We start from the raw sequence: 23,687 nt of genomic DNA, 5'->3' as shown, positions 1-23,687 counted from the left end.
GCACAGAAAGTGAGGCCGAACCTGATAGCAATGAAAAATAAATTTCCAAAGCCAGATTTAAAGCAGGCACGAAAGTACCTTGCCAGAGTGCTCAAGCTGACAAGTCAGTGAACTCTATATAACGCAAACAGCAAAGGCACTACCCCACATGAGAGTAGGGGTGTGCGGATAATGCTCGAAAAGGTGGCAGATTCTGCTCGAAAAGTAGTGAAATTGGCAGAACCATACAAAACCTTATGGCGGGCAATTCCTCGAATTCTGCTCCATTTCTTGATCCACATATCAAACATGCATGAAACTTACCAGAAAAAGTACCGAATTCTGCCAATTTTTCTGCCGGCATTATCCGCATATACTTAAATGAGAGTGCTCAACTGCTACAAGAGCAGAAGTGAAATATTATGTACTAGCATGGGTTTGATGTCATCGTCGAGTTTCATCCCTTGGTTTTCTTCTTTCTTTCCTTGTCGTATTGTTTGAATAGATCCGTTTTGACCAGTATGGGTGACACACAATTCCCTTTGCCTGTAACTGGCCATACACGAGACTCTCAGCATCTTTGCTTGAGAAAGGGTTCATTCACAAGTTCACTACACCAATTGGGCCAATCGCGTGAAACCATGAAGTAAGGGTCAAAGCAAAAGACAACCCAAATTTGGAAATAAATAGAACACTCAATTGAAATGTAAGATTGAAAACAAAAGCTTCACAAGAAATCGTTACCTAACAAGATTGCCTACTGGCCTGCAAAGGCGAAGTCACGCCTCTGTCCGTGTCAGCACAGCCGGCGGAAATATGCTGCAAAGGGGCTTCCGACCTTGCGGCGAATGTAAGAGGCCCTGCAGCCCCAAAAGCACGTGACTGCCCATCACAGCCGGCAAAACGAAACCCGGGTTCGTAACTCACCCATCACGGAATAATAATACCAAGTCTTTGTTTTTGTCTGCAACCAAAGGAGCTAGCGACTTCAGAAATATAGTGGTTTCCTTGCCCGTCACACCCGAGGTCGAAAACACCTGCGGGCAGCGGGGTGAATGATGCTCAATCCACCTGGCTGACTCTGGCACCATACGCCGCCTTCTTCATTCTCTCCTGTGTTCTCAGGTGGCTAAGGATTTCGGGACGAGACAGCAAGGACGGCCCAAGGTCAGCGACCCTTACATAAAACAGGCGTCTTGCTGCCGAAACCACGAGCCCTTATGTCCAGGCGTGCCTCTGGCTGACGATTAGCCGAAGAGGCAGAGATGTCCGCAGCGGCACCGTGTTTCTGACACTAGTAGTGATAATAGTGATATGATATGATAATTGGAAACTTTGATATCGCATGCTTTAAGTAAAAGTAAATTATCGTGTCCGTTCCCGAAGGGAACTCACGACGGCCGCTAACACCCGGTAAACCCTAGCGGGAGATGCAGCGCCTAAATGCTTTACAGCCCTCTTAATCTATACAGGGGGATTGGGGGGGGGGGGGGGGGGCATTAGAAAATTACTGCTGTACGGGCGTGACGTGGCTAAAATTGAAATATCTCAAGAACGCTTTGTCGTAGAGACGTCGGACCAAGAGACCCAAGACCATTCGACTCGAATTCCGCGCAAGTAATAGAGGCCACGCCATGGCGCCAATATGTACCATAATTGAATAACTAGTGAAGACCTGAGGATAATTATCTCTTCACATTGGAATTGGTTTATCACGTGCTTTGCGCGTGCACTGGTGTCTCCCACTTTAAAAACTACATGTACATGTACATGTACACTGCTGGTAACTGAAATCCGACCCCTGAGTGGTGCGCTCACATCGCAAAGACCCAACACGGGATTGTAAAACTACGAAATACAGACCACTGGAATGTGAACGCACCGCTCAGAGGTCGGATTTTTAAAATTTGCCAGCACTGTGCTTCTGTAGATCTACACACAAAGCGGAACGAATCGCACTTGATCGTCGCGCGCAGACCCACCCGGTTTTCAGGAGGTGCTAGGTGGTAGAGTCTACGTTTTGACCAGAGTGCTGCTGCTACCGTCGCAGATCTGTGCGCTCAAAACACATAGAGTCTACGAGCCCAGTTAGTTCAGGGTCGTTTGTTCAACTGGTGCAACAAAGACGATGGAGGCTATACAGTTGTTCCTGCTGACCTGTGTCCCACTGTTGCTGTTAGCATGGCTGATATCTCGGAAAGAAACGTCTTCAGGCAAACCTACTTCCGAAAGTCGAGGGAAGACTCCCAAAATACTGAAAACATGGTACAGTTGGTGGACGGGTCATGTCGGATACATCATCAAGAATAAGAATCGTGGCGTTGAGCAGTTTCGATTCAACCTGCACGACCTAGCTCGAGAAGCTCCGGAGCCGGTAATGGCGATTTATGCTCTCGGTCCCAGATGGCTGACCAAACCCGTGTACAGTATCAACGATCCGCAGTTGATCGCCACTGCCACGACGTCCAGCAAAACGGCCAGGTTCGCTAGCCTGCAAGCCGCCTCTACCAGCGTCCTCGGTAGAAAATCCCTGACGGCCTTGCGCGGCGAGGAGCTGAAGCGCCATCGCAAACTCCTCACAGCAAGCATCCTGTCCCGCAAGGCACTCTCCAGGTTCGTGAACATCATGGGTGACGTGACAAAGACCTACTTTGGAACGCTACCCAACCCTGGAAGAAGCGATGATAGCCCGACGTGCTTTGATCTTGAGCTCATTACGAGCAACGATATAGGCGCGATGGTGGTGGACGCCTTCGCCAATTTCGGCTTCGGCGCCAATGTATCCCTTGCCGCAACTGACCCGACGGACATTGAGCGTCGCCAACGGATTCACAGCAGCATCGACTTCCTCTTTACGGTGTTCTCCGAGCGAATAGCCAAAGTGGGACCATTCGACTTTCTGGCGTATCTTGACGTCCGCAGGAACTACAAGCTGCGCTGTACGCAGGATTACCTGCGCAACGAGATAATCCTGCCCGCCATACGACATCGCAGAGCGGAGACGTGCGAAGGTGGTGACGTGCCGGCGGACGCGCTCGACATGATGCTGGAGATTACGGAGGACGGCACGCAGGCGTTCACCGAGGAGGAGATCTGCGACGAGGCGATACTCATGCTGTCGGCGGGCCACGAGACCACAGCGTATTCCATCATGTGGGCGCTGTATCAACTAGGTAGGTACTCGAAGTAGACAACTGAAATCCGACCACTGAGCGGTGCGCTCACATCGCAAAGACCCAACACAGGATTGTAAGACTACGAAATAGAGACCGCTAGAGTGTGAACCCCGCTCAGGGGTCGGATTTCAGTTGCCAGCATTGCAGTAATACTAATAGACTACATTACTCCCAGTAGATCTACTCGTGCTGTAAACCTCCTGCATTGTATGGAGCTACAATGCTCCTTATCGTACATTGTAAGACAAAGAGTTTCAGTGCGTTTGACACTCCAGATGTGTGAAGAAATATTTGAATCAGTTCCTACAGATCTCACACATGAGTAGAATGTGTCCTGCGAGATTTGTTTGCTATATTTAGTAATTAGAGGTTTGTCCAGAAATTCGGAGAACCATTGTAGCCTTGTCATCTCTTCCCTACACCTACAACTCGCAGCACACGAAGTCCTCGGCTACACCACTCGTGGCGATTTTCCTAATTTTTACCCAGCAGGACCTCATCAGGGATGTACATGTACATGTATATGTAGAGTCGTTGAACAAACACATTACGTATATTTGCCTAATTATAGGATATCGATAACGTTTAACACAAGAAGGAAAAGGAGTGAGAACAAAGATGAAGCAGAAAGGCTCCAGACTGTTCAAAAGGGTGCTCAGCTCGGGTGCTTTTAGCAGAAGAAGAGGCTGAAGACTGCATTGTGACTCCGAGTTTCACGAACGAGGCGAGGGACAACACAACATTCATCCTCCTCTTGGTGTAAAGATACCGATAGTAAGACAGGTATGCTAGGAGTGAAGCAGATAGTGGTGGGCAGGAAGAGTAGCTGGTGTTGCAATTTAAACCTTTGTTTACTTTTCTTTTTAAACTTTTAAAACCAGTATGACCACTATTGTATTCACTTCGTCTTGTGGGGCACTGGTCAGCAGGGTCAGTACTGAAAAGCAGCATTTTGCCACTTTGCCCGAAGGGACTGCACGAATCCGTATTGTACTGCATTTGTCCTGGTGTCAGCCTGAAACCTATTCCACAGCGCTTGATGCTTGGTGTGTGTGTGTGTGTGTGTACATGTATGTGTGTATGTGTGTGTGTGTGTGTGTGTGTGTGTGTGTGTGTGCGTGTGTGTAAAAAGTACAGTTCGCAGCGACACATCTGTGATACCACAGGCTTACGATTGTCTAGTATGGTGATGACAAAAACTGATCATTCCGTGGCCCTTTCTTTCATCTTGTTGAAACATCTGTTTTGGCTGATTCCACAGGACACACGGTACTATTCTGTGCCTGTCCTTAAAATGCTGATCAAATCAAAGAGTGCTTCTCTTGTACTGCATTCATGAAGGGTATGAAGTTAGTTATGAACAGCCTTGTGCCTACTGTGCACCTGTCAAGCACACGTTTATGCCAGAGGGCCTGGTTATAGTTGCTGCTGTTGCGGCACTGTGCTGCATCACAAACGGACAGCCATGGGTACATATGTATGCCTTTCCATGTGTATGTGTGTCCGTGGTTGGTTTCAGTCCGTGGTTGGTTTCAGTCCGTGGTTGGTTTCAGTCCGTGGTTGGTTTCAGTCCGTGGTTGGTTTCACCCTCACTTCCTTGTATTGGCTATTTTCATTATGTGCCATGAAGTGCAGACAGTAAATAAATAAAGAAATGTGCCTCTATGAACAAAAACTTTAAAAGGGGAACAGGAATTCAAAGGATCGGTCGGGGTAAGTGAACTGCCTGAACATAGGAAAGAATAACCCCACCCAGACTAGAACCTGAGACCTCGCTTGTCATGAGCAATGATTTAAACCGTTGAGCTACATGTATGGGACCAGGCCGGCCTTGGAAGGAAAAAGGAAGAGTGTAATTCTTGACTTGCGGGGAATTTTATGATATGGAGTATGATGATGGATTTACGAAAAGACTGAAAAGAGCCGAAAGACACCTCAAGCATTTCGAGTCTGGCCTCACATTAAGCCTTAGTGGATAATGCTCTAAGAAATGGCAGATGATGGCCGAACGGCAGTGCAATAATTGGCGTAACCATACAAAGCATATGGCGAGCAGTGTCTGAGATTCTGCTCCTCGTCTTCTTCATCCTTGCACCGAATATACAATGTAAATGTCTACTGAAGTATGTACATGAAACGTGACAGAAAAAGTATCAAATTCTGCTGATTGTGTGACGAATTTGAGAGTTTTTCCATCAAGGGCTACGCCACGCTAGCAATGATTGGCTGTTGTCATCTCCTGTCACTTCAACTCACTCTACTTTGTGAAGTCGTTAGCATCTGTCCACTCAACACTATGAATGCAATCCTGATTGGCTTAGCGTGTATTTAAGTGGCCCGTGGCTCATGGAGTCACAGGGACTGACAAGGCAGTGACGGATACTGCCAATCTACGCCAAATACAACATGTTCAAAAAGCCCACTTAAGCTGTGCTTCAATCCATATGGACTGATATCTTCTGCATGCCAGAACATTTTGCCGTTCTTCGCCCTGTTGCAAACGAAGAGCTGTGTCCCTATTATTAATGCATGAATGACACTCTCAAGTCAACACTCTCAGCATAATTTTTAATATAGTCAACTTTGCAAAATAATGCGAAAAGTGTCATTGTAACGCTAGAACTGTGTAGTGAGACAAACAATCATCATGTGCACCTACGAAAACAATCTTAACGCAACTACATGTTTCTTCTGCTTACAAAGATCAGGCTTATGCAAACGAATACAAACGGCCTCAAGTACTTTCAACGAACTAGCATACTGTGCACGACAAAAAAAACAGAAAAACTAAAATCATCACACACCTGGTAGACACTGAGGGTGACACAACAAATGAAGAAAAATGGCAGACTTCTTAAGATCACAGTCACCATCCGATTCCGCGTCTCCAACAACCGCAATCTCGTCCTCCGTCTCATCTTCCAACTCGTCCTCAGTGTCGTCCTCCGTGTCATTCTCCTGATCAGGTATGCTAGTCAGTTGAAAGTACCTGACCGCGGCTGTTTGTATTCGTTTGCATAAGCCTGATCTTTGTAAGCAGAAGAAATATGTAGTTGCGTTAAGATTGTTTTCGTAGGTGCACATCATGATTGTTTGTCTCACTACACAGTTCTAGCATTACAATTATTAGTTTCTCACCCGCCGTTGCAAAAAGTATCATTAGTCATGAGGTGAGGTTTAAAGGGGAAGTTAAGGCAAAAATTAAAATTTCACCAGTTGTAGTCTTCGGGGTGCTGAGTCGAATGGTCCTGGTCCGAGGAAGCTGAGACGCTCCCTTCCTACTTGAATCCCAATCGAACTCGCGCACTTCCACCGAAACTGGGTGACTGCGCCCTACGAGATGGGGATTTGTATGCAAAATGTCACTAAAAGCGCCATTTCGTTCTTATAAAAGCACGGATGACCGCGATTGGCCCATATGTTGTAGTCTTTTGGACGCTGAGTCGACTGGTTTTGGTCCGAAAAGGCTGCGATGCAGCGTTCCGCCTTTATTCCCAATCGAACATGGTTGAACAAGCGGTCACGTGCTCCTGCGTACGCCAGTCACCTGGTCACCGTGCCTGCAGGGTACAACTTACTAGCCTGTTTGACCTTTTTTGGGTGCAGTCCTGTCACTCGAGTTGAACTCGAGTTGAACCTTGGTGTGAAAGTTGTCACCTGCTGGCGTGGTGACCAGGTGATTTGGGCACCCAGGAGCACGTGACCACTTGTTCAACCATGTTCGATTGGGAATAAAGGAGGAACGCTGCATCGCAGCCTTTTCGGACCAAAACCAGTCGACTCAGCGTCCAAAAGACTACAACATATGGGCCAATCGCGGTCATCCGTGCTTTTATAAGAACGAAATGGCGCTTTTAGTGACATTTTGCATACAAATCCCCATCTCGTAGGGCGCAGTCACCCAGTTCCGGTGGAAGTGCGCGAGTTCGATTGGGATTCAAGTAGGAAGGGAGCGTCTCAGCTTCCTCGGACCAAGACCATTCGACTCAGCACCCCGAAGACTACAACTGGTGAAATTTTAATTTTTGCCTTAACTTCCCCTTTAAAGTATGCAGTTAAATGATCAGCAGATCTGAAGATTGTGTAAGCAGTTTTTTTAGGCGCCGACCATGATAGCCATTGCTTGAAACGTTGTGGCTTCAAAGGACATTCTCCACTTGGCTCCCCCTGTTACATAGGGGTTCAACTTCGGTAGGGATTGGCAGCTTCGGTAGGGATTGGCAGCTTCAGTAGGTTCTGATCCAGCAGGGATGTGACAGTACAGGGAGAGTGCGGTGGAACGAGCTTAGAACAAAGTCTAATCTTGAATTGTTCAATAAAATACATTGAAAGGTGGCAGTCTGGGTTCGCGGCCCGACCGCATGAACACAGCCGTAACTTCCATAATAATTGATGAATTTTGCTCAAATCTTGACCACATACCCAGTGTATTTCACTAAGTCCAATGAAGTATAAATCAAGCTCACACATGGGAATCCGCAGACACAATAGTCAAATCTGCGATTATGCCGTACCACCAATACCTTAGACGCAATATGCAAACGCAGAAAGAAGCTGGGTAGAAACTGAGTGCTCCACAGGATTTCCTTCACATATACCTAGGTGCTAAGTGGAGCGGAATTTTGAAATCATATTCAGAACAAAGTACTCAAGCTGTCAAACAAAAATCATGCAATCGCGCAAAATTTAGGTCCTCGATCAGTAGCACTTTACTCAAAGCTACTAGACAAATATAAAAATCCATGACACTTAGCACCTTGATAAATGCTCACAGTTTCCAAAAATGTATGGTTTATGGGGTCTGTGACTTACAGGTTCTTCGCTACGCTGTCTAAGAGGTACGGGACTCAGTGGAAAATGGAGAAAAAAAGTGCTCTGTGCAAGTACAGATGGAGGTATGTCTGTCCAACTAGAACTTACTAGAACTTAGTCGAAGCCACCAGCTTCATATGTCAAACCTTCTTCCTCTTGCTGCTCATCCTGGATGCCTTTCCTGATCCTCCTTCGCTTCTTTCGTGACCTCTTCCCTTCTTCTGACTTCTTTCTGGCAGCATGTGCCTGTCTCTCACGGTCTAGCAGCTTGATGAGACGTGTCGTATGGTGTCCAGTAGGGAGGCCCATCTCGTCCAGAACGCGTTTCACTGCCACACCTCCATCATTGAACCAGGCCACGGCCAGGTAGACGCACATCTGGACAGTGGGAGCGGATGCAAAGCCTGTCTTTGGACACAACTGCCACACGAGTCCATTGAACGCTTCGTTGCGATTCTGCGTAGCACCCTTCTGGCAGCGCTCGAGCAAACTCCGGTCGGACAACCGAATGTAGACCGGCTTCAGTTCCTTCCATACTGCCTCTGGCAGGATATTGTGGTGGGCGTAGACATCACCACCTGCCTGTTGCTGCTGCCATCTACACCAGCTGTTAATTCCAGGCGGACAATACTGGTGCTGAGGTTTACTGTCGCTGGATGCACGATGCATGAGGGATGCCCATATGGCCCTGGCCATGGCTTGCAAGTCTCCGCTGTTGTTCCGCACAGCCATGCCATAGTAGGCTTGCAGCTTGTCGATCATGGCATCCGTGAGGCGACCACGTCCGCCTATAGTGCGCCCATCAGCAAGCTTCTTGCCCGCAAGGTTTTTCTTCAGCTTTCTTAGGCTGGTACCGATGCGTTTTTGAACGTGGCCGACACATTCCTCCTTGACTACAGGCACCTCGGGCCCATACGGACAAGCGTCACGCACAGCCTTAAAACTCTTGGTATCTCCATCACCAATGTAGGTGGTGTACCTCAGCTTGCGGCTCTCAAAGGACCTGGCCCACAGAGTCTTGGCGGCTGCACTCTCCATGGCAGGAGCTGATACAGTGGTGTTGACTGAGCAATCGTGTTCGGCAATCTGTCGATCATAGTCATCTTTGGTTAGCTCTCCCTTCTCTTTTCTAGACGCCAAGTGCGTGCACTTGTGGCAAAACTTTGAAAGCACTTCGCAGTCCACCACTTTGCCGACATCATATGCAATTATAGTGAAGGCTCCGAAGAGCGATGCGAATCCTCGGCGCATCCAGGTACCGTCATAGGAAGCAGCGATATCGCTACCCCCATCTGCTGCGGACACTGCTTTCTCAGCTGCCTCAGTCATGCTACGCTCAGCGACGCTCTTGGACGCGGAATGCAGGCCTTTAGCATGGCTGTAAAATGTCGACCGACTCATAGGTGATGGCATATTCAGTGCACCCGCCAGCTTTACCATTGATTGACGTCCACGGCCAATCAGTCGCATTCCGAATACTGCTCGTCTGTTCACCTCCCAGACCCGATTGAACTTCTTGGACATAAATTCGCTTGCTATGTCGCCGCAGTTAACACAGGAAAGCTCCAGGCATGATGCAAGGCCTCCCCGTTGCGATTCGCTGATCGTGACTGCGCCATTACAGCCACTGCAACAAACTGCAGCTGACAAAAGCTGCTGAAGGCACTCGAGATCAATCAGGCGAAATCCATGCGCCCCTTCCTCACACTCTTCATCCAAGTCACTGTCGGAGGAACTGCTGTCGACTTCACCGCCACTTCCATCACTATCGCTGTTTGAAGACGTGGCTTCAGCTGACACTTCAAGGTCGTCATCAGACAGTGGCAAGTCAGGAATTTGTTTTGCAGGCGAAATTTCACCAGAGGGAGCCTTCGGCGCCTGAGACACTCCATAGAACGTTCTTTTCCTTTTCTTAGATCGTCCGGGCTTTCCCTTGGCTCTAGACTTCCCCATAGTAGCCAACGAAGGGGTTAGCTCCAAGAAACAATTACTCCAAAACAATTACTCCAAAAGTAACTAGTTTCAACAGCAGAGCGATCAGCTGAGATCATGAGAGTCGAAATTTGAATTTTTTTGAATTTGCGCATGCGCAAAAGTTATCTTGGTTGCCATGGTGACAAAGATCGTGCGCGGCTGTCAGTCTGCAGCGCAGAGGAGTACCAGGAGTCGCTCCAGAAAATTTTAATGAAATCGCTCAAAGATTGACGGTAAAAATCGGAATAGTGTGCAAACCTAAATTTTGTAGAAATTTGCTGATATTTCAGTATTTCAAAAACAATTGTGCAGACTTTGCGCGGCTATATCTCCGGAAGGAAGCACCCGATTACGCTCAAATTTTCAGGATAAACCCTTTGGACCATACACAAGACGCTGCCAGTGAAAAAATACAGAAAATCGAAACTTTGTTTTTTGACCCTCTGAACCCAGACTGCCACCTCAAATTGAGTAGTACACATGGTGAAAAAGGAGAAGGACAAAATGTTACGAGTTATGACTAACTTTTCACCATAATTTAATTGGCTCACCATCCAAGTTGAGTAGTACGCATGGTTGATAAATACATGTATGGTGGTAAGCACAATGACATATGTCCGGTGTCGACTGGCGTTTGCATTGTTGCGGTCGGCGATCATGTGCATCCGCGGTGCTCGATCGTCATATCACCGTCCTGTGAATGCATTGCGAGAGTTGGCAATCTCGGAGGGCCGGCTGTGAGGTTTTGGAGACGATGGTGGGCAGGACAGTGCCCTTGTATTTTCCTGGTTTTTTTGGTGTTTTTTTGGTGTTTTTTTGTTTTTTGTTTTTTTTTGTTTCTCGTTTTTGCATTTTTTTCACACAAACAATTGTTTTCATTTTTTGGTGTTGTGTTCTAATCATTCGCCATGCCACTGTCAATTGTATTCTGTTTGCCCGTAAAAGAGGCCTTTACATCTCTTCTAAAAAAATAAAAAAAATAAAAACACACCTGGAAATATACACGCCTGCCCACAAACGCTCTCTAGGCTGCAAAGCTATTCTGGCACAGAGCTCTCCTTCTCCTAACCACCATCATCAGTTCGCGCCTGGCGCCTAGTCGATGCATGGCTGGTGATTTTCGACATAGCAGGCTGGTACATCAAGTAGCGCATGGCACGTAGAAAATGACACAGCACCGACATAACTCGATTGCGACGTAAATGTACGCTTCGTCCCCGATGGACTCATCAGCCAATCTTATTTTTCTTTTCTTTTTACAAGCCTCTTGCTCTTGCAAGGCTCTTTTACGGCAATCTTCTTCTTGGCTTTCTTCCGATGCGAGTCAGTATCATGTATGGTTCAGCGTCGTGTAAAATCAGCCGTGAAGTCCAAGTATCACAATGACTGTGTACATTGGTTTCATCTACTCCACGGTGCTTGCGTTCACGGTGAGGAAGGACGTCCTACCTACACTACAGGCCAATTATCCAAGTTGATTTATCATTTCGAGTGTCGGTAATATGAGAGCCGATATGTAAGTAGGACTCTTCAACATCTGGACGCGCGCATCCGACAACACACACCGCTGCATGCACCTCATCCCAAACACGCACATACCACGCGACCACGGAGGGGACGCCCGGTGAAGAGCATCCCGGAACGAGATCGTCCAACACAGCGGCATCAATCCCAAAGAGCGTCATCTTACGGCCAACGATTCATGTGAATAACGCCAGTAAATCATCATCGGAAGTGTCCACTGATCTCAAGCTTGGAAGACTTGGTCATGTACATGTACATACAATTATCCCTTCACTGTGCATAGTTCGAAACTCCCCCCCTCCCCCCTCCCCCCCCCCCCCCCCCACACACACAATGGTTGCCTCTTTGCTTTGTCATACCACAACCATTCAATGCGGTGAACCCCTCGATAGGTGATTTGCCTTTGGGTCATCCTAATAAAGTTATTATTATTATTATTTAGACCACGAAAGAAGCAACCTGAAATAACACTCACTAGCAAAGACAACAACTGAAACGAGAAGGATGACGAGATCAGCAACGGCGGTCGTGGCAGCATCCAGAACAACGGCGGAGTCAACAGCTAAACCTGAGTCGACTACGCATTTGATGTCTGACTTGTCCACTGTACATTCGTACACTGTTCTATTCTGTTCTGAGAAGTATGATTCGTCCATTGCTTGTCATTTGTTAGAGCAGCCTGAATGTCGTGCAGTGCACTCAGATGATTGTTTTTCTATTTTGTCACGTGCACCCAGTGCGAAGTTGTTGAATGTTTTAGAAGCTGCTTGTTGTTATTCACAGCAAGAAACCTACTAATTACTTATGTAAACAGAAGTAGATTAGATTTACGCTTAGGCTGTTAGGTAGGTCGTCAACAACTCGTTAGTTTTTGTCCGTTTGTTGTCTGTTTTTGTTTCACCGCACTTCACGCTGTTTGGGTTTACTCACACTTAATTAGAACAAGCCTCTTGACTCTTGTACGGGCAAAGCAAATTTGCTTGCAATCATATTATGGCAGAAAATCTCAATACCAAAAAAAAAAAAAAATGAACAAAACGTCAAGAATCTGAAGAAAGAAAAAACTCAATCCAATTCTTTGTTGCCGTAACGGGAACTGAAACCCAACACAAATCTGAGAAGATGGCAGTTGGCGGTCACGCGGCAACAAAATCACCAAACGTAAGCACTAACAATGTTGAAACATGGTTGCAGGAGACAGACTACAAGTAACTACAAGTTTACTCACACTTCAAGCGGCACCTTTTCTCCATTACTTTCTATGCGTATGGGTCATGCATTTGTCGCTGTTGTTTTGGCTCTTCTTCCTTGCGCTGTTTTCTTTCACCTCTCTGCTGGACTTACTTCATTGTCCATGTTCATTTGATTTTGCTTGTATTTCACCTGATGATAAGGCATGAAAATATACTAGTGAAGACGTTCAAAATGTTCAAGAGCCTGAAGTGCGTCCAACTTCTCAGTTAATAATTGGGTTTCAAATTGTTTGTCTTTGTATAATATAGAATCGGATGGAGAGCTAGAGATAAATATATAGTAAAGAAAAAGGACCAAGAAACTACAACTGAGAAGAAGTTGAGAGGCTTCCTGCAGTTTCATAGTAAGTCCAATTGGGTGAACCCACCCATTCCACAATACTCTGCAAATTTCCGAACCATTCCATTATAATGGAATGGTTCGGAAATTTGCAGAGTGTTTTGGAATGGGTGAGTTCACCCAATTGGACTTACTAAGAAACTACAAGTTCCGCTATAAAGTTCCCTCCTCATGTTTTCTATAACTTAGAACCTTCCGAGTTGGAAGGCTGTTTGATTGCGCATCCAAGATGTGCTAGGGCTGTTGGCCAGTTAGTTGCAGAACATCAGAACCATCGGTCAGTGTCATGCAATGTTATCGCATGAGCTGATTGTTTAGTAACTAATTGGTGTTAATGGACATTGTAGCGTAACTTGTGGTTTCTTGGTTCTTTTTTCTTTTCTATAAATTTGTATAAGTGTAGTATCCCTGCCCGACCAATACGGAAGCAGTACGGAACTAATACGAAGCTTTGCCTGATGTATATTTAGTGTATCTCCGTATGTAATCGTACGGCGTCTGCTGCATATAAGCGGCTGCGCATTTCTGTTTTGATGAAGAGAAGATTAGATTAGATTAGATTGGATAGCAATGAAAGCTAACTCGAAGAATAAGGATTCAGCCTCTAGGTGAGCACCGGAGAGAAAGTTATTTATTTTGCCGCTTCTTCTTTCACGAACGATTATATCTCAGGTGTGTACCTGAAAGTAGAATAAAAGTAATTCTTGTTAATTGCACCGCGCCTACCACTCGGCTACCATTACATTGGTGGCAGCGGTGTAGTTTTAAATAAAACAACGTGATTCGACCCCAGACCCCCATGGCTCAACCCGCTGCAGCTCCCTGCGAGGAATCAAGATGAGAATCATGTTTCTTGCCTTCCTGGGCTTGGCCCTGCTTATTAGCATGCAGCACAGCCAGGGTGCTAGCGTGGATCACCCTTCTCTACGCATGGCATCCATTGGAGACTCCGATGGCGATTCCAAGCAACCCGCTACCTACATGTACACTACCGGTGGTGATGGCGAAGCTGATGAGGACGACAACAGGCAGGCTGGTACCCAAGACAAGGAGGGTATTCCCCAAGACCAGCAGCGTTTGATTTTGGCCGGCACGCAGTCGGAAGCAGGCTGGCTAGACCATCACTCTTTACGTCGCGCAAAGCGATGCTATCGACAATGTGAAGACCACGATTCAAGACGAGGAGGGAGGTCAATCAGGTCATTTGTCTGACGCCGAGCTAGCCGCTCTGAGTGACCGGCTCAACCAAGATGAAGATAAAACCTGGCTTGCCCTCCGCCGTAGCTCCAGCCGCCGCCGTGGTTACTAACGCTGATTCTAGGTATGGCATTTTCTTTCCTCTCTTCCTTCAGTCTCCCTGTTCTTTTCAGTCTTCCTTTATGCGAGTGTGTGAATCCAGTTTAGTTTGGTAGGCGTCTGATCATGGTGAGCCACGGCTTACCCAGCTAATGTGGGACAATGTGTGTGACAACGCCCCTTATAGTTATAGTGTATTCAGTTCGGTTTTTGAACTCCGATGTTCCTGGCGGGTTGTGCCAGCGTTGTGCAGCAAGAGTGCTGTGGATTTTCAGGTCCTATTTGGAGGACAGTTCTTTCCCCTTTTGACCCCGTGAGATCGTGTGAACCTGGTGTGCTTCTACTTTATGATTTGTTATCAGTTCATTTCTTCTGTCTACTCTAAACGTTATCATTTCCGATATAATTTGCCATCTTCCGGTTGACGCTGTGTTCGTAACTCTTCACTAATTTTTTGAAAATCACGAGGGCGTGATAATCTGTAGGAAGGGAGGGTGTAGTATCCCTGCCCGACCAATACGGAAGCAGTACGGAACTAATACGAAGCTTTGCCTGATGTATATTTAGTGTATCTCCGTATGTAATCGTACGGCGTCTGCTGCATATAAGCGGCTGCGCATTTCTGTTTTGATGAAGAGAAGATTAGATTAGATTGGATTGGATAGCAATGAAAGCTAACTCGAAGAATAAGGATTCAGCCTCTAGGTGAGCACCGGAGAGAAAGTTATTTATTTTGCCGCTTCTTCTTTCACGAACGATTATATCTCAGGTGTGTACCTGAAAGTAGAATAAAAGTAATTCTTGTTAATTGCACCGCGCCTACCACTCGGCTACCTATTACATAAGTTTCAGGCGTCAGGTTTTTTTTATGGTTGTCTACTAATGAGATGTGTCTTGTACCCGATGTCGTACTAACCAGGGTAAACCTGAAGTAGTTATTTTGCAGAGTGCACTCATGAGCTGCTGGCAGGTACGTGAAGGGGTATTGACGAGTAAAGAGCTGATATGGGAGCGTGCATATCTTCACAAACAGTGCTGTCCTTTGCACTGCTCTCCGACCAATCCCGCATACGCCAGGGCCTTGAAAGCAAGAATGCATCTGATAGCGTCAAGGGTCAAGAATGTACAGTGAAACCTGTCTAAGACGACCGCTCAAGGGGCCTTCAAAACGTGGTCTTTATAACCAGGTGGTCTCCTTATCCAGGGTTATTTGACTGAGAATAGCATCGCCTGGTCCTGATTCTAGAGGTCCTCTTGGACAGGTGGTCGCCTTATCCGAGTGGTCAAGAATGTACAGTGAAACCTGTCTAAGACGACTGCTCAAGGGACCTTCAAAACGTGGTCTTTATAACCAGGTGGCCTCCTTATCCAGGGTTATTTTGACTGGGAATAGTATCCCTTGGTCCTGGTTCTAATGGTCCTCTTGGAGAGGTGGTCGCCTTATCCGAGTGGTCAAGAATGTAAAACAACAGCCCTGACGGCAGGTTGTCTAGCTGCATGGCAACACCGGGCAGATGTTGTACGGGTAAACAGAAAGCGCAAATACAGTAGTTGTACAGTGTATGACGTCATGCTAGCGTAAGGTCCTCCACGGAAGACATTACGCTAACGTGACGTCATACACATATCCTGCACTTCACCGCCCTTCAGTGGAGGTTGGGAAGATGGTGTATCATGTCGTGTATGTGTGACCAGCATTCTTGCATTCTGTGCAGTGTGATAATGGTGACCACTATGATGCTGTTCGAATATCCTGCAGTCAATCGCATGTACTAAGACAACACTGTATGTCTGTTCTTAGACATTGAATAAACCAATCCAATCTATTATTTGAAACTCGGATGTTGAGCCATAAATAAAATGTAGAAAGGAAAAGGACATATGGATACGAGTTAAGAGTAACTCTCCACCATTGTAAATAGATACTATACAGTCAGAAAGTGCAATAACTAGGTACAGAACTGACAGAGTACTGAGACATTCGACGTCCTGACACCTAGCTTCAACACATCTCCGTAGCGCTAACCGACAGCCTTCCAACTTGGAAGTTTTCGTTGCGCTTGCCCTCCCCTCTTTGGTCTTTCCATAACCTTGAACCTTCCAAGTTGGAAGGCTGTCGGTTAGCGCTACGGAGATGTGTTGAAGCTAGGTGTCAGGACGTGGAATGTCTCAGTACTCTGTCAGTTTTGTGCCTAGTTATTGCACTTTCTGACTGTATATAGTATCCAGTTACAGTGATGGAGAGTTACTCTGAACTCGTATCCATATGTCCTTTCCCTTTCTACAAGTACAATCTAATATTAATTTTCTTCTCTTCCGTTATGGAGGGATGGTCTTCCAGCTGCACACTCTGCCTTTCTTCGTGTCACCCTTCCAGCCCTGCATCCAAAGTGTCAACAGCGCTGCTACGAGGAAGTGTGCAGTGTGATGTCATCGCATCCTCCCGGAACAACACCATGTATGGCAGACCTTGATCACATGACCTATCTTCATGCCGTGTTGCAAGAGTCTGGAAGACTCACACCCATTGCGCACAGTATGCACCGGGAGGTTGTCGAAGACTTGAACATTGGCGGTGAGTTGGTGTGCACAAATTGAATTCCCGTTCTCCCTCCCTGCCTGTCTCTCCGTCTGTATATCTGTCTGTTTGTCTGTCTGTCTCTCCTCTTATATATCCTCTCTGTCTATCTCTGTGTGTCCATGTATGTTTGTCTGTCTGTCTGTCTCCCTCCCTCCCTCACTCCCTCCCTCCCTCACTCTCTCTCTCTCTCTCTCTCTCTCTCTCTCTCTCTCTCTCTCTCTCTCTCTCTCTCTCTCTCTCTCTCCTCTCCCACACCTGCTCATATTTTCCCCTGTTCAACTTTCCTCCCATCCTGAATAGTCACGAAATCGGTTCATAATCAGTGTTTGTACTGGCTTTCCTCTTCATTCTGTGTGACGTTAGGGTATCTTATACCGAAGGGTAGTGACGTTATGAACTATTTCCATGGCAACGCGATGGCGGAGGATGTGTTCAGCGACGCCGATCAGTTCATCCCCGACCGATGGCTGAACGACCAGACCGGCGGGGCCAAGAGGCCGGGTTTGAGCTCGCTGCCGTTTGGAAACGGGCCTCATCGCTGCTTCGACCAGCGCCTGGCTGTGCAGGCGATGCGTAGTGTAATGGCCGTGTGGATTCAGCACTACCGCTTCGAGATGGCCACCGACGACGTCAAACCAATCTACCGCGTCGCGTACATTCCGTCCGAGTTCGTCCTGCGTATTTTCCCGCGCCGCCACGACTGACAGAGAGCTTGCGACCGTGCGCCGCGTACAACGAAACGATGGCCGTCGGAACAGTGTGCGGCTTGTTGAAGTCAGCGCAACATGGACAATAATTCCCTTAGTATAGTTGGGCAGCTTTATCCCCTCATTATTATGTTAGGTTGTATCACCTGCTATGATGCGCACATCCACTATGCGCTCTCGACTCGTTCACTGCTTAGATTAGCACAAATTTGGCACAACTGGTCACTCATCCACTGCTCAGAGCAGCGCGGTATGACTGCAATTTGTATTTCATCGCAGCGTCAAAAATCGCCATAGCAACTGAGAGATTGGACTCTGACGGCGGGTGGATACAGACTTCCAGCTTGAGAAATGATTGGTACTTGCTGAAGGTCCCCCTCACTTCACACAATGTGTGTTTGGCATGTGTGCTTCACCGCAAGCCAAGCCATGTCATTCTCACTTTAATATGTACTTTGAAGCAGATACGCTGTCCAAATTGGAAACATATGCAACAAAGCATTAAGATACGCTGTCCAAATTGGAAACATATGCAACAAAGCATTTTAAAAGGCAGATCGATCAAAAGTGGGTTTCTTCTTCTGATTCTTGCCCAGGCAAAATGTGTTCGAAACTACTGACAGTAAAATGAATTTGTGTGCATGGGCTAAGCACGCACATACATCCGCAATGATCACACCTGCACGTACACACACACACACGCACGCACACACATGCATACACACACGCACAAATGCACACACACACACCTCAGACCTCAGGCATGCCCATCGCGGAAGCGATGATAGCGAACAGCTATGTTAGACATAGCAACTTGTGCTGGGATTACACCATTCAACAGCTTGCAAGGCTGATGAATTGACCGCCACTATTTTTAGCCTGGTATCCACCACACAGCTGTTTGAAGTGACTTTTTCTGGGGGGGGGGGCACACACACACACACACGCACGCAAACACACACACACACACACACACGCTTCCACACACGTACACACGCTTGCACATACGTGTTCGAACCCACACAGTGCTCATAATAATAATTATTATTGTATCCTTGAAGTTGTGCCCTAGAATTACACCCGTCGAGTGAACATCCTACAAAATTTAATGATAGCTTCGACAGACACAAATTGCTGGCACATTAGCAAGGGTAGACATGGGTGCATGCACGTCATCCAGTGCTTGACATGCTCAGCGCACAATGACTTTCTGTACAGTCAAAACACGGCACATGCACATGCACATGGAAGTTACACGCACAGTGAAATCCCAAACAAAACGAAAAGCTATCATCTTGGACCAGTGCAAGTCCCATCTCGTCCACATTTTGTACGCGTGGATGTCCAGCAGCATTCATACCACCTCCAATTCCAGGCCGCCAAGGGCCGTGTGCAGCTCTGGGGCGTCACATAATTATGCATGTTGGGTTCGGGGGGGGGGGTTCCGGCATACATGTACATGTTCGCCACACTGAATGCCGGGGAGTCGGTATTTTACGACTCCCGCTGACTACACACAGCGTTAATGCCTTCGCCCTCTTGGATACCGTAGAATCCCGCGGGAAAGCCCATGGGCTTATCTGTTTCACAAGGACATTTCGGTGGGCTTATACGAGAACATGGGCTTATACGCGGGCATGGGCTTATACGCCGACACCAAGTTGTGCTATTGAAAAGTATCAAGGAACTGAGAAGTACATGCTAAAAACCACTGTGCAAACAAAAACAACCGATGATTGTGCTGAAATGTACGAAAAAAGCTATAATGTGCATGTACTACGTACATGGTATGGCCAAGAGTCCATAATTTATGGACTCTCGGTATGACCTAGGCCCATGGGCCTTTACGATGAAGCTTTGTGATGTTCGAACTTTCCCTGGGCTTATGCGCGGGCATGGGCTTATACGCGGGTGGGCTTATCCGCGGGATTTTACGGTAGTTGTCCTGGTTTCAGTCCTACTTCATACACGGAACTACGACAACTGGCATGCTGGGAAATTCCCTCTCGGACACTCTTACAAACTGCGAGGGAACATTCGCAGAGCAAACTCGGACATGATGTAGGAGATGCGGAAGACGGGCTTGACGTCCTCTGTGAGCATCTCAAAGCGGTAGCGCTGCACCCACAGAGCTACGATGGTGCGCATTGCCTGCACGGCCAGACGCTGCCCGAAACAGCGCTGGGGGCCGTTGCCGAACGGCATTGTGGTGACGCCCGGCTTCTTGGCCCCGCCGGTGGGGTCGTTGAGCCACCTCTCCGGCATGAACTTGTCCGCTTTCGTGTACACGTCTTCTGACGTGGAGTTTCCGTAGTAGAAATTCATGATGTCACTGCCTTTCGGGATGAAGTAACCTGTAGACATTGTTGGGATAATGAGATGAAAAAGGGCAATCAAGATTTTATTTATTTATTTATTTATTACAGCATCTCATAGCACAGTGAGAACACCGGCCAATGCAAAGAAAGAGGGTGTTAGCCAACCACGGCAAGGAAGGGAGAAGGGGAGGAGAAGAAAAAGGAACCGGCACGGATTGAAGAGATCAGTACAGTACGGTGACTTTGGAGAAGGGTCAAATTAGTTTATTTTTCTCTGTTGCCGAGCTAAATTTCTATGACTGGCAGCGGATCACTTTTACTACCTGTAATGATACTTCGAAGTACAGAACACGCACATACACATATACTAATACAAGTATACTTTGATAGTCATGTAGGTGACAAGCCTCCGGGCCATCCTAATAAAGCTATTTTCCATTATTATTACACGCGCATGCATTTTCATCACTTGCGGTGGACAGGCCAATGTAATGGTGAGAAGGGGTCTCTGACTGTTCACTTGAATGTAATCCCACACCATACTACCCACACACACACTCTCTCTCTCTCTCTCTCTCTCTCTCTCTCTCTCTCTCTCTCTCTCTCTCTCTCTCTCTCTCTCTCTCTCTCTCTCTCTCTCTCTCTCTCTCTCTCTCTCTCTCTCTCTCTCTCTCTCTTTCTCACTTGATCTCCCTCCCTCCCTAGCTGCATTCCTAACGATGCCTGGTCGTAGGCTACGATTCCGAGACCTCCGGTCGGATGAGCCTCGCCAACCACATCGGCACATCGCCCCTACTCCCCTTTGTCTTGTTGTCCAGTGTCATTTCAGTTGTCCTCTTCCCCTGATTATTAGTAGGGCTGTGTTTTTTAGTAAAAAAAAACAAAAACAAAACACACTCTCATGCATACACACACTAACACACACACACGAACACGCACACACACACACGAACACGCACACACACACACACACACACACACACACACACACACACACACACACACACACACACACACACACACACACACACACACACACACACACACACACACACACACACACACACACACACACACACACACACACACACACACACACACACACACACACACACACACACACACACACACACACACACACACACACACACACACACACACACACACACACACACACACACACACACACACACACACACACACACACACACACACACACACACACACACACACACACACACACACACACACACACACACACACACACACACACACACACACACACACACACACACACACACACACACACACACACACACACACACACACACACACACACACACACACACACACACACACACACACACACACACACACACACACACACACACACACACACACACACACACACACACACACACACACACACACACACACACACACACACACACACACACACACACACACACACACACACACACACACACACACACACACACACACACACACACACACACACACACACACACACACACACACACACACACACACACACACACACACACACACACACACACACACACACACACACACACACACACACACACACACACACACACACACACACACACACACACACACACACACACACACACACACACACACACACACACACACACACACACACACACACACACACACACACACACACACACACACACACACACACACACACACACACACACACACACACACACACACACACACACACACACACACACACACACACACACACACACACACACACACACACACACACACACACACACACACACACACACACACACACACACACACACACACACACACACACACACACACACACACACACACACACACACACACACACACACACACACACACACACACACACACACACACACACACACACACACACACACACACACACACACACACACACACACACACACACACACACACACACACACACACACACACACACACACACACACACACACACACACACACACACACACACACACACACACACACACACACACACACACACACACACACACACACACACACACACACACACACACACACACACACACACACACACACACACACACACACACACACACACACACACACACACACACACACACACACACACACACACACACACACACACACACACACACACACACACACACACACACACACACACACACACACACACACACACACACACACACACACACACACACACACACACACACACACACACACACACACACACACACACACACACACACACACACACACACACACACACACACACACACACACACACACACACACACACACACACACACACACACACACACACACACACACACACACACACACACACACACACACACACACACACACACACACACACACACACACACACACACACACACACACACACACACACACACACACACACACACACACACACACACACACACACACACACACACACACACACACACACACACACACACACACACACACACACACACACACACACACACACACACACACACACACACACACACACACACACACACACACACACACACACACACACACACACACACACACACACACACACACACACACACACACACACACACACACACACACACACACACACACACACACACACACACACACACACACACACACACACACACACACACACACACACACACACACACACACACACACACACACACACACACACACACACACACACACACACACACACACACACACACACACACACACACACACACACACACACACACACACACACACACACACACACACACACACACACACACACACACACACACACACACACACACACACACACACACACACACACACACACACACACACACACACACACACACACACACACACACACACACACACACACACACACACACACACACACACACACACACACACACACACACACACACACACACACACACACACACACACACACACACACACACACACACACACACACACACACACACACACACACACACACACACACACACACACACACACACACACACACACACACACACACACACACACACACACACACACACACACACACACACACACACACACACACACACACACACACACACACACACACACACACACACACACACACACACACACACACACACACACACACACACACACACACACACACACACACACACACACACACACACACACACACACACACACACACACACACACACACACACACACACACACACACACACACACACACACACACACACACACACACACACACACACACACACACACACACACACACACACACACACACACACACACACACACACACACACACACACACACACACACACACACACACACACACACACACACACACACACACACACACACACACACACACACACACACACACACACACACACACACACACACACACACACACACACACACACACACACACACACACACACACACACACACACACACACACACACACACACACACACACACACACACACACACACACACACACACACACACACACACACACACACACACACACACACACACACACACACACACACAC

At 47.4% G+C, this 23,687-nt stretch overlaps 2 protein-coding genes across 2 annotated transcripts in view; one reads left to right on the top strand and one right to left on the bottom strand.

Moving 5' to 3' along the window:
• Positions 1 to 1,999: 1,999 nt before the first annotated feature.
• LOC135821112 (cytochrome P450 4c21-like) lies at positions 2,000 to 18,255 on the top strand. The gene is made up of 3 exons (XM_065334176.1): positions 2,000 to 3,152; positions 16,732 to 16,929; positions 17,299 to 18,255. Exons 1-3 carry the CDS (start codon positions 2,108 to 2,110, stop codon positions 17,637 to 17,639), a joined length of 1,584 nt encoding a protein of 527 aa, XP_065190248.1. The 5' UTR covers positions 2,000 to 2,107; the 3' UTR covers positions 17,640 to 18,255.
• A 51-nt stretch (positions 18,256 to 18,306) lies between these two features.
• LOC135821113 (cytochrome P450 3A4-like) overlaps positions 18,307 to 23,687 on the bottom strand; it is a 13,772-nt gene continuing 8,391 nt past the window's right edge. The window contains exons 3-4 of the mRNA XM_065334177.1: positions 18,583 to 19,996; positions 18,307 to 18,391 (exon numbers count right to left, since the gene is read on the bottom strand). Coding sequence (XP_065190249.1) covers positions 19,659 to 19,996 — 338 coding nt within the window. The 3' untranslated portion in view covers positions 18,307 to 18,391; positions 18,583 to 19,658. The remainder of the gene's footprint in view (positions 18,392 to 18,582; positions 19,997 to 23,687) is intronic.

The sequence above is a fragment of the Sycon ciliatum genome, chromosome 7 (genome assembly GCF_964019385.1).
Source record: "Sycon ciliatum chromosome 7, ocSycCili1.1, whole genome shotgun sequence".
NCBI lineage: Eukaryota > Metazoa > Porifera > Calcarea > Leucosolenida > Sycettidae > Sycon > Sycon ciliatum.
Note: the sequence above shows the minus strand (reverse complement) of the source record. Positions and strands in the feature narration are given on the sequence as shown.